We start from the raw sequence: 12,918 nt of genomic DNA on the forward strand, positions 1-12,918 counted from the left end.
TGGTTGTCTCAATAGCAAGGTGATGGTGGTTTAAACAAGTGCATCTGTATTGCAAGCTTATCTAAATGAGAGGCATAGTAGTGCTACATCTAAAACAGTTTTGTGGTGGGTCTTTTTTCCCCCATCTGTTTGCTTCCAAAGTATTTGGAAGATCAAATCATACTTTGGCCACTATGGCATCAAAAGATAGATCTGCGCCCACCCCAGAAGTCTCGCCAAGATCTTTCACTATTATTTGATTTACTGGAGAACGTATAAATTCTTTCCTCTGTGAATATAATGTATGTTGGTATATAAAATAAATTTTCTATAAGGCTAATTTTAAAAAGCGTTCTATCCAGGGCTAAGCTGTTACAGAGCAGCATGTAATGCTAAGGTGGCTGTGGGAGAAAAAAAAGTTAACTCGCAAATGGCAAATACTTTGGGTATAATGTTCAAGATTTTTTTTTAAATGGATTATGCCAAAGGAATTGAGGTTACATTAAAACTTGCATTTGTATTGTCACCCATACTTGCTGTACTGTAGTCCAAGATGTCTAGTCTTTCAAAGCCTAAGATAAATGAACGAAGTCACTTTAATCACTGCAAAGCAGAATACAAGTACCCATTAGTAAAACAGATTTGAGTTTCAGCACCTTAGCCAAAGGTTCAAAGACATGAACACTCGGAGATGGTCTAAACTGTATATAAACCCAAAATCAGTCTGACCTGCCTTCTATATGACTACTTAGGCTAAAAGTAACATTAATACAAAGCATCACTAAAACCAAAACAAACAAATCCCCCACAAAAACAACAAACAACCCCCCCCCAAAACAAACAAACACAAACCAAAACAACACAACAAAAACTACCTGCTGCAAAGCCAATAATACAAGATCATATTCCACTATTTGTCTTCCTGCCTAATGGACCATGCTCTTGGACCTATATGTAAAACAAAAGAAAACCGACACTTTATTTTCTACCAAGAGCTAAAGCTGGAAAATGGTTAATTGTGGAAAATTGAGTTTAAAACCACTGGGTAAAATATAAAAGAGAATATAAGTTTCATATTCTAATAAAACAATTTTTTTTCTCTGGAATGATCTATTGGATACTTAGTATACCCTAGAAATATTTTTTTCTTAATTTTAGCCCCTCTGATGACTTAAACGTTCAAGAGATCAGCTGTAAGGTGACAGAGGAAAGAATGGGGGAATGGAATGATTTGGGCTAGAAGGGACCTTAAAGATTATCCAGCTCCAATGCCCTGCCATGTCCCTGCCAGGGACATCCCTCACTAGATCCAGTTGCTGAAAGCACTGTCCAACATGACCTTCAACACTTCCAGGGATGGGGCACCCACAGCTTCTCTGGATAAACAATTCCAATGCCTCACCACCCTCATAGTAAAAAAGCTTCTTCCTTACATCCAATATAAACTTAACCTCTTTCAGTTTAAAACTGTTGCCCCTGGTCCTGTCACTACAGGCCTTGGTCTTTCTCCGTCCTCCTTATAAGCCCTCTTTATATATTGGAAGGCCGCAATAAGGGCTCCCTGGAGGCTTCTCTAGGCTGAACAACCGCAACTCTCGGCTTTTCTTTACTAGAGAGGTGTTCCATCCCTCTGACCATTTTTGTGGCACTCCTTTGGACCCACTCTAACAGGTCCATGCCTGTCTCATGCTGTGAGTGCCAGGGCTGGATGCAGAACTCCAGGTGGGATCTTGAGAGTGGAGCAGAAGGGGAGGATCACCTCTGTCAGCCTGCTGGCCGCGCTTCTTATGTGGCCCAGGATATGGTTGGCTTTCTGGGCTGCGAGCGCACATTGCTGCCTCATGTCTAATTTAACATCTACCAGTAGCCTCAAGTCCTTTTCTGCAGGGCTGCTACAAGATACGGTTTTCTTCAGTCAAAATCTCAACTCTCATGAAAGATGTTTACATGAGCTCTTTAGTCAGTTAAACATTTGTGTTAAATTTATATTACAGTTAATATTTATGTTAAACTAATATTTTAGTATTAAAACTTGAAGATTTGGTTGCATATCTGAAATTGGTTTTACTTAGTTTTGCACTGAAGTTTGAGGAGCAACTTTTTTTTTTATATAGAACACACAGCAAACTCTGTAATGTCAATTGCTCTGGCCAAGTTGGTGTGCTTCTAGCACCAGATATTCAAATAAATTATTAGTTCCACTTCACTCTCAGATTACTCTCAAGGTAACAATTAGCAAACAAATACAACTTTAATGGCCATCATGAAGATGAGAATTTAAATGAAAATGCAAGAACGTTCAAGTACTGAACAGAACAAAGGTACAAAGAGAATCACAGTAAAAGCTGGAAATGGTGGGGAGGAGACCAGAGGATGGTGTGGTCCTACTGCCAATGCAATGCAATCTTAAACAGTCAGTTGTTTCCAGAAAAGTAAACAACAGAATAAATGCAGGAATGCTGTATTCTAAATTGTTATGAATCTGTGGGAGCCTTATCAGTAACACTGACAATCTCTAAAACAGATTGTAAGAGATGAAAGGAGGGAAAAAGAACAGAACTGCTCCTTTATCCTGTTTTGTTACACTGTTTTAGAAAGACAAGAAAATAGAGATGGCATACAATGAAAATGAAAATGTTTTTAGAAGTGCTTGGCCACTGAATTGAGAAGGAAAATGTCTACCTCTGTTTCTATCTCATGATCAGCACTACATTTAATTGGATAAGCTGCAATATTTGGTTTTGTTCTTAGCAGCAAAATCAGTGCTGCACTTAGCTAATCAACTGGCTCTTCTCTTTGCTTTACTCCTCAGTACTGTTGTAATTCTGCCTGAGAGCACCCTAGAAAACCACCTGGTGGACTGCAGTACAAGGATCATGCAAAGGAGAAGACAAGTAATCACTGATAGAACACTCTTAAAATAAATGGTTCTTTAAACTGCCCAGGTACTTGTGATAAAACCTTAATACAGTTCCATCACCCTGAAACAACACTGTTAGCTGAAGATTTCAGCTCCTTATGGTGACTCAAGCAGCCTTCCTGTTTCACAAGACAGCCTCTAATGTGCAATGCTGGCCACGATGGATGGGAAATCGAGTCTGAAAAACTCCTAGGTCTCCTACAGCACAGATTCAGATGCGCCATGAATTCTTAACACAATAATAAAGCTTCCCACAAATCTGAGGCACTTAAGCTGCTGGCTAAGTGGCTGCTAAGTCCAGATAGATTCTGGCTACCACCATGTTAAAACAGATACTCAGGTTATGTCTACACTGCAAGGTAAAAGAGCATTTAAGGTATGTTTAAGGATATCAGTCTGATACCTCTGTCCACAAGGTCAGCTGCAACCATGGATGTTTCTGGCTCTTGCAGAGGCTAAAAGTGTAACTGGATTCTAAGAGAAACAAGTAAAATTAGGTTCCTATACCATAACTATCAGAAGCTGAAGGGCAGGAGGAATCTGATAAAAAGATAATCACACCATACAAACATTTCATTATATTTCACACCAGACTGAGTTGAAACTGCGCTGACAAACTCTATACAGCTCAGAATCCGTATTCGCATTGCATTTGGGAGGGCTGAGGTGGGGTCACTTGCTCCTTCCCTTCCCAAGCCATCCATGCTATAGAAACAAGAATCTGAACCCACATGAAGGCATCCAGCCTTCTGCCCATCAGTGCTCCAGAGCATAGCCTAAGCTGCAAGCACTAGGGAAACCCAGACCTGGGATGATGCTTAGGTTCTGCTTAGCTGTCAGTAAAGATAAATCCCAAACAGACTTTAAGAGTTTCCTCAACTAAAATACGGAGGCTACCCACTACTCTTCATCTTAAGTCTGTGGGACATAAATGATTCTTCGTTAAAGTTACACACAAACTCAACCAGCATCTAACTGCCACCGTGATAAAGTCTGTATAAAAAAGATGGATGCTTTAATCTTGATTTATCACAAGGAGAGAATATCATTGTGATAGAAGTAATATCCTTGTAACACAAGCATATAATCCCCCCGCAATGAGCTCACCTGGAATCCTTCCGGACTCTTGCTTTTTCAAAGGAAAATGTAGTTTGCCTGTTCAAATCATAAAGCTGTGTTGTCGGCTCTGCAGATACACCTTCCTTGGCTCCTCTCCTCCTATCAGCAGAGACCTGAAACCTTGAAGTCACTTTAAATGGAGAAGGCTGAAAAGAGTGCTCTCCTTGAGTGCTAACAACATCCTGCAGCTTGTTCAATTGTATACACTTGCTCTGAAGTTCCTTGGTGAGTTCTGTTATGACCCTAGTCTGCATAGCCAGCTCCTCCTGAAGCTCAGCGACACAACTTCGACTCTCTTGCAACTCTTGATCTTTTCTCTTCAGCTCCTTTTCCAGTTCGAGCAGCCTGCTGCAAAGAACATCAGCTTGCCCAGTCACATTCATGCCCAGATCTGAGTCCTTCAAAAACTTATGGTTGCCAGCACAGCCAATAGAGAGGTTTCCTACGTGTTGGTTTGGCCGCCTCAGATGCTTAGGTTTCACTGATCCATTCCCCATTTTGTCCAGAGATCTAGGTGAAAAATACATTTATGGTTTTATTTCATTCTCCAACAAGAAGAAAAAAAAAATTAATGCTAAGTAGTGAATTTAGTGTTTAACTGGCAGCTGAATTTGAAACCTATGACTATAGTAAAGATAGTCAATTGCTTTGATCCTTTCTAGCCCTAAAAGTCAGAAGAACAAAGGGCAAAGAGGTAGGTGGGTTGCTCGATACAAAGAAAAAGATCAGACGGCTGCCACTTCTTTTTTGTGAGTTGGAGATGTGTAAACTATTAGTCCAATGAAAACGAAGACAAAACAAACAGCAGCAAGAAGAAAAACTTGTGCTCTACTGCAGAAGCAAGAAAATGGTTAGAAGAAAAAAAAAAAAAAGAAAAAAAAAGAAAAAAAGGTCAGGTCACTTCCCGATTGAGGAATAATTGAGTACACAGACTAATTTAACCAGTGTCTGCATATCTGCCTGGCTTAAGTGATACGAGATCTAGTAAGTGTATGTGTCAATAATAATTTAAAACAAAAACAAAACATAACTTCTAGTGTTATGACCATATAAGAACAGTCATACTGATCAGAAGAAGGGTCTGGCTAGCTTGCAAACTGTCTCCAACCGCGACTATAAAGGAGATGCCCAGGAAAGGGTATCAACAGGATGAGCATGTAGATTGCTTGACTGAAATACTGTTCGAAATTTCAGATTTCCTGAGCCTGATATGCTTTATTTAGTCCTCAATGTATCTCTAATCCTAGTAATTGTCCCATTTTCCTTCTAGCCCCCATAAACGTTGTATCTGCAGATCCTAGCAAGGAGTTTCATAGGTCTGCTTCTTGCATGAAGCACTACCTCCTTTTATTTGTCTCTTCCAGTACAAAACGAGGGATATTAAAGTTAGGAAAAGCCAGCTTCAAAAAGACTTACCTCTATTAATGTCTTTTATACTGTTTTGTAAATTTCTGTCCCACCTCTCTGCATTAATTCTTTCCCAGAATGACAGGTCCTACCTCACTCAGTTCTTCCTCATATAGACATTACTCCAAACGCCTAACCAACTTTGCTGTCTTTTGCTGATGACAAATTCTGGGCAGTCCAGAGTAAGACCTAATTTACTCCTACCAAGAGCAGACAGCTGGCATTGATTGTTTCTGCCGCTCTCTTATTCATTGAAAACTGGCTCACATTTGTTAGTGTAATAGCAGCACTGCTGTCAAGGAACAATTAGCTTGTATAGGGAATCACTCGTTTCCATTGTCTACTCATGAAAAATGACCAGGAAAAAAAGAGCTTGGACGCCTGTCTGAAGACCTACGCTCCAAGCACATGGTGCAACTAGAAGCCTTCAGCAGATTTGCAAAGTGACCCACCTTCTTCCCTGGACATTATCTTTGGCATATTTTATTGTACTGTGTTGCTTTGGGGAATCTAGTGTTCAAAGTACCAGTGCACTAACTGGGCAATCACGCTGCTAGAGGGATCAGTCAGCAGGAGACCCAAAGCAGCTGTTGGTCTGCCACATGAACAAAGTATCACTTTTTCAGGTTGAATCTCAAGTGATGTAGCTTAAGCTAATCCCTTTCACCATTTCATCTGAGCTGGGGAAGAACAAGCCCCTGACAAGGTACACTGATCAGATAACAAGAAATAAATTAGGAAGCTGCAGCAATTTGCTTTTACTGGTTAGTAAACTATACTTTTAACTAACGCACAATTCTTTTCTGGTTTGCATCCTTCAATGGTTTAGAATTGTATGACTTGACAAGGCAGCTTACATGGCAAATCTAGTTTACCTTGAAACAGTCTTTCTTCTCAACTCTGTCTTGCTTATTGTGACTTTGCATAATATTCTTCTTTTGCCCCAATTTCCTGGATGCGTTTTGACAGCTGGTGCTTCAGCTCAATAATAGCGTAATATGTCAGAAATAAAGGTAAATCTGTACTGCACGGGATAATTTAAACAAACTGCACATTGAGGTACCAAATGAAATAAAATAAGTCTGAAGAAGGACCTGTGTGTCACTGCATATGGTGCAGACAAAGATCTTAGCTCAGTGTGCAACCATATTTAAAATTAACAAAACAACCAGCCTCAATTAAATGTTACAATACATAGATTAAAAATGGAGATTACAGTATATATGTCATCGCGTGCAACACGGTGGCAGCCTCTGCTACTGAATGCAGTGGCAGTCACTGCATTTCAAAAAAAGGATATCACAGACTTTAAAAATGACCCCTACATAAGGATGGAGTGATTGCCCCAGGGCACAGAAAAAAATGCTATTTAGGTTATATCCAGAAACAGATTAGGGTGCAATGGAACAAGAAGTGGGATCCAAGAGATCCCTGTTTCCACATGGTATCCCTTATTGGCTACTTGTATGGGAAACTCATGGCCAAGTATATAGCAGGAATCAATAATAAAAGATTGACAGCATTACAGTAGTTAATTCTAGCAGAAAATTAAAAACCTTATGCCTCCCAGGTTTGACCAATCTTTACGCCTAAGTAATGAGGCAAAAAGCAAAAATAGATGCTTAGATGCTTGCTTTATGTTTACTACAGGGCACCTCACGTGCTCTTTCGAGGGCTCCAGCAGCGGCAGAAGTACGGCCACGAACCGGGCAGACTCAAAAGCCACCCAGGAGAGAAGGGGATGCCGCCCCCCGCCCACACGGCGCCGCCTTCTCAGGGAATTGAGCGCAAGTCGGCGCCGGGTGCCCGGGCTGCGCTCCTCGGAAACCGGATCCCCCTCAAGGGCCGGGGGTGCCCGTGTCGCCGGGGCAGCACCACCACCGAGACCCCCGCCCCGCCGGAGCCTGGGGTCACTCCGGGGAGGCCGCAGCTCCTCCAGGCTCCTCGGCCGCCGCGATGCAGTCCCGGCCTCCCCAGGTCCCCCCCCACGTACCCGCCAGCGCCGCCCGCTGCCTTCTCCCCGGCCCCCGTCCCGGTCCCGCGGGGCTGCCCTCACCTGCGCGCTGCGCTGGGCCCGGGGCCCCGAGGCAGGACGGGGCCGGGCGGCGGCAGGGACAGAACGATGCTCCCGCGCTCGCTGCGGAGCCGGGGCGGGGGGGAGACGCCGCTGCCCGTCACGGGCAGCCGGGAGGTGCGGCGGGGGCGGGCGTGGGAGCGGCCGCGGCCGTGCCCGCCCGTTCCTCCCTCGGCGGTGCGGGCGCTACGGAGGCGCCGGGCTGTCCCCCGGCCTGCGAGAGGCTTCCAGTGCGCGGGGAGCCTCCGGTGCGGTGCCCGGTCTCGGCAGGCAGGCGGATGCCCTGTCCTAGGGGGGCACGGCTCAAGAGCCACAGGGACAAGCTAGGCTCCACAGCCCCCCTCACTTGGCAGACAGGTAAATGCAGGGCCCAGCTCGGGCTATGCCTGACAAGTGTTTGATCTGCTTGCTTTCCCCTGTTCTTTGGAGAGATTCTGACTATCGGGGACACAGCTGAGCTGCAGCAGAGATCCTGTAGCCCTTGTTCTCTGAAACTGATCCCCCAAGCACCACGGCACAGCCCTCCTACAAGGCACCTTCTCATGTCCCAGGGTCTGGCATCACTCTGGCTGGGGCACCATGGCTCGCCCCCGCATGGAGCATTGCCTCTGTGTTCAACATTGACTCTCGGTAGACTACAGGTTTCACAAGGGTTGTGAGAACAGCCTGGCACATATCTTTACAGTGATTCAAATCAGCTGTCTTCAAATAAAGGATTGTTTGACTCAAACAAGATGCCAAATCGCAAATGAAAGGATTTTACAACAGCCAAAGAGCTGCACGCATACCTCTCCTACTGATGCTGTCAAGTAGACGTGGTCTAATCCTAACCCGTAGCCTCTAGGACTCTGACTGTCCAATTTTCTCCTCTACACTTATGCTCTCCTTTTGAGACTGTCTTAGATTCACTCCAAATTCTTTCTTGTCCTACTCACAAACTTAAAATTGCTGATCAAAAGTGCCAGCACTGGAGGAGAAATACCAAAGGCATTTTCTAAAGTCTTTGCTGGTATCTCTCCTATGTGCAGTTCCTGGCAGCCCCACCAGTGAAAAATCTCTACAAATGCATATCTACAAAATACTCCAAGCAATTCCATCACACACACCAATGTCAGTTTGCCTGCCTATAAATCTTCTTCTGGCTTCAAAAGACCTCAGTGTTCAGCGTGGCTTCCACAATCACTGCCTGCAGCTGGGATGAAGCAGCTCACTTAAACTCCACAAGGACCAGCCTGAGAAGGGCTACGCACTCCTTTACTTACAATGGACTTCACAATGACAAAAGACAAAATTATAAATAAAGATTGGCCACATACATTTCACTGCCTACTCAATACCTCAAAACGCAAATGTTATAGTGATCAGAGCAGCATGTAATGAGAATACATGCCAGCAACTGCTTTACATTCCAGAAGTGAGCTGCTCTGGGAAGCAGCAGTTCAGTCAGATTCCCTGAGGCGTGAGGCAGTTTGTCAGCACCCTCTTTTCCTCTTGCAAAGGTCCATCAGAAATACAGGCGGGATTCTGGAGATTGCTCTCTGTTTATGGTACACCAGGGCTGTAGAGGTTCTTGCTCTTTGTTGGTAAAGTGAAAAAGGTAATGGGTTTCCCCACTTTGCCTACCAGGAGCCTGCAGAAATTATTTTCTCACCAGCAGCCTGATAATCAGAAAGTACACAGCTAGAGTGGATATATCCTCTCATTTAAACTCCTGGATAATAAGGGTTACAACCGAGATATTGTCAAAGCAGATTTAAGGACAAGACCCATTCCACTGAAGTCAAAGGGTAAATTTTCATTTAACTTGCTACAGATTTTTTTTGTTCTGTTCATGGCATGTAAGTCACATTGTTTGAAAACCACCCCATTTTTAAAAATCCACTGGAGATACTACTACCAACTTCAACAGCAGCCTGGAACTTAAAAGATGAGAACAGTTCACACACTAAGGACATTACCAACTAAGATTTTGGTAAGGAAAACCTGGATAACAAAGCATGACTAAAAGATTTAAACTGAGATTTTTGTGGAAAAATCAACCAAAGAGCAATGTGGTACTCAGCACTCTGTTTTCATCTCAAATGCACAAAGAAACATCCCTGCACTAAGATTTTTAGAAGCGAGTGGCAAAAATTAAGCTCTTAAGTAAGAGACTTATGTCACATATCAGCTGCAGCAACAACCTCAGGGCAATCCTGAACACGCTTCTGCACGCACTGCACCTGGGGCGCTGGGCCCAGGCACATTGATTTCACAGTGTCGCATGGTTCCAACGCCATGGCGAAATCTACCCGAGGCAAAACCTACTGAGGGCAGGACTGTAAAAGAAATGGTCTCGGGGCTCTATTGGGCCAGGAGGTAGGAATGCCTAGTGACTGCACAGCACATATGTGGTTGTGAGACCTACATGTTCAACTATAACATTCTGAAACATTCTGCTTTTGTTGCTGCTCTTTGCATGTATAACTTTTCTAGTTTTGACCCGGGTCTCGTTTTTACATCAAGTCAAGTTCTCCTGTGAGACGCTGTCAATTCATGCATTTGAGACAAATGGCTAAGTTAAAAAGTAACAAAACCAACAAAAGGGCCGTGGACCTCAACTGCCTGTGCAGCGTTAAGGCAAAGTGAAAAAAGTTGCGTAGGCAAGCTGATCATCCAGCTGGGATCCAGAAGGCTGGCATCACCCATGGTGCTACTGCCCTGTGCCATTTAGCTCACCGGGCAAGTTTTAGGTTCCTTTGAAACATCTATCATGAATCAAAAGGGACACTGAAACAAAAATTCTCCTGTGGTGCTATACAGGTATGGCATTTTCTACGTTCTCAATGTCCTCTGAGAGGCAAAAATTACTAATTTCTATCCCTGGCTAACTTTCAAAATTGAAATTTCAGTATTGAAAAATTTTTAATACTACTTTTACAGTATTTCAAAATTGTATTGTATTTAACACTAGAAGTGAAATTATAACCTAAAGAGAAGATTAATATTACAGAGCAAATATTGTCTTGATGACTTCAAGGTCAAGATTTGACCCAGTACTTACAATCTAAGTCCAGGAAATTATATCTTGCTAATGTTTTTCAGTTATAGACGTATTCTAAATTTTAATCAAACTACTACACCATACACTCTTCAACATGGACCCAGTCACAACTGCCTGTAACACTTCTCTTATAGCAACCTGGAAGATATATCTTTATAACAGTATAACTGTAGCCCATCTAAATGCACTGTGTGACCTTAACAACAGCGATCTAATTAATATGCTACAAGAACATGTTCAAGGCAACTATTCAGCTATTAGTTTTGGAACATGGGACATTACTGTTCATCACCATTTGCTGTGGCAGAGAACGTATCTTGATTCTACTGAACCCTCTAAGCAAAATCAGATTGACATCATACCACAAAGTCACCCTGAGGGGAATGTAGAGACAACTAGCTAATTGATTTCTGAATCCTGTGACCACGGGTGTCACAGGACAGATCAGACTAATTGATGCCCCAGGAAAGCACTGAGAGCTGACAACTTGAGAGTTGTGCCAACAAAAGACTCCATCCTCATGAATAAGGCAGCACAACTTCTGTAACAAGCACCCTTCTTATGAGGTTTCCTAGGGTCTGCATCAGTGAGATACCTCAGGCTGTACCTCATTTTAAGCATAAAAACTGGCTTGCTGAGGCTCTGAGTAGGACCAGAGTCAGGAACCACACCACACAGTACCATAGAGACTGCCTGCTCCACACTACTTTCACAGTAACACCTTACAAAGACCCTGGGAACCACTACTTCTTTTTTCTCTTCTGTAAATACAAAATGACTATCACTTTGCTATCTCAGAAAATATTCTATGGTACACTTTTTAGTGTTAAAATTCTTCATTCAGCTTTTCCATGCTCCCTTTAGTGGCGCACAGTCTCTTTTGTGTTAACATCTCTATGAAAATAAAAGGAGACAAACTATATGTAATTGAATGGCTCAGTACAGAGCAAAGAGACAATACACTGTGTACAGCGTGTCCAGCCTGTTCTGAAGCATTTATAAGTAGCAACAAGCAACACATAGTGCCTCAAGAACACTACTTTTATTTTCATGTTGTGAGAGGAGCATTTCTGAGATTCGTAAAGGAAACTAAATGCTAAAATGAAAACTAGTGGGAAGCAGCTGAGCTCTGTGAGTAGCTTTGCCCTCACTTGATCCAGCAAGGCAATTGATCACATGATGCTCTGAACTCAGCATACAATCTCACACACATAGCTAGATGCCCTTGCGTGGTTTATGTGGCCAGGGAACTGCAGATTGGCACCTTAAAGAAAATTAAAAAGTCTCAAGCCTAATAAGACAGCATGGAAAGATAAAAGTGAATTATAGGGACCAAAGGGGAGCAAGAATTGGAGGTAAAGCTTGCACATGACAAAGGAGCATTTGAGATGTCTGTGAGTGAGACAGAGGTACAGAGAAGCCACCAGTCCTGGCTTATAAGGAATGTAACTGTACTACATCTGCAGAAAAGGCCAGCAGCATTTAGGAAGGCTGCACTTTCCTCAGACTATAAGATCACAAATCTTGAGTGTGTTGTGCAGGCACACATTTTTCTGTCTTTAATACATGTATAGCTCCTTTTATGGGTTCTTTGTATGATTGTGTACTCACCATGTCAGCTTTCTTCACTGCTGCCCAGCCCAGTTACTTTGATCTAGCAAAACTGACTCTTGCTTACAACTGTACGCATTTTTTCATTCTCTATGGTGTGACAGCCTTCTGTTACCCTAAAAGAAAGAAAGAAAAAACCCAGTAAAACAGTAAAAAGTGAGAGGAATACAAGCTAAAAGTGTCTTGTTTGACCCATGGGGATACACAGCTATCTGTGTCTGACAAGAGGTCACATAAGCGGAGACAGCACAAACAGAAAAAACCACACTTTAACTGGAAATTTCCAAGTGTCCTTCCTGCAATGTTACCACATCCATTGCACCCTTGGTGGCTGCTGGCACCTCTAGGCTCTGCAACAATCTGTTGCTCAGGAAATCCCATCACTCCAGGGAAACTGAAGCACATCTAGCAAACGACCCAACACGGAGAAGGATCAAGGAGGTTGCTCTGCTCTACAGGCAACATATGAGTATATACTTTGCCCACTGAAAATGAGGCAGGTGGGGGATAACATAGTCAGAATGAAAACCCAAAGACAATTTATTATAATACTGCTAATCCTAGAAAAACACTCAGGAAGACTGCAGCAACAGAGAGCAGTTCATGAGGGCTCTGAGCAAAACCCATTAAGTCACCAATTAAGATGTCAATTACTCACTGCTTCTGCAGGAGGGTTACTCTCAAGCAAGCTTTTTCTGTGGCACTTATATGACTGACCTCCTTAAGAGATATTTTAGAGCTACGGACCCATAGCAAGAGCTGCCC

At 43.1% G+C, this 12,918-nt stretch overlaps 1 protein-coding gene across 1 annotated transcript in view; it reads right to left on the minus strand.

Annotated features, from left to right (window-relative positions):
- The window catches only part of PRKG2 (protein kinase cGMP-dependent 2), a 37,092-nt gene extending 24,849 nt beyond the window's left edge, over window positions 1–12,243 (minus strand). Inside the window, exons 1-2 of the mRNA XM_065633570.1 lie at window positions 12,154–12,243; window positions 4,007–4,528 (exon numbers count right to left, since the gene is read on the minus strand). Coding sequence (XP_065489642.1) covers window positions 4,007–4,515 — 509 coding nt within the window. The 5' untranslated portion in view covers window positions 4,516–4,528; window positions 12,154–12,243. The remainder of the gene's footprint in view (window positions 1–4,006; window positions 4,529–12,153) is intronic.
- Between the last annotated feature and the right edge of the window lie 675 nt (window positions 12,244–12,918).

Source organism: Caloenas nicobarica, chromosome 4 (genome assembly GCF_036013445.1).
Source record: "Caloenas nicobarica isolate bCalNic1 chromosome 4, bCalNic1.hap1, whole genome shotgun sequence".
NCBI classification, from domain to species: domain Eukaryota; kingdom Metazoa; phylum Chordata; class Aves; order Columbiformes; family Columbidae; genus Caloenas; species Caloenas nicobarica.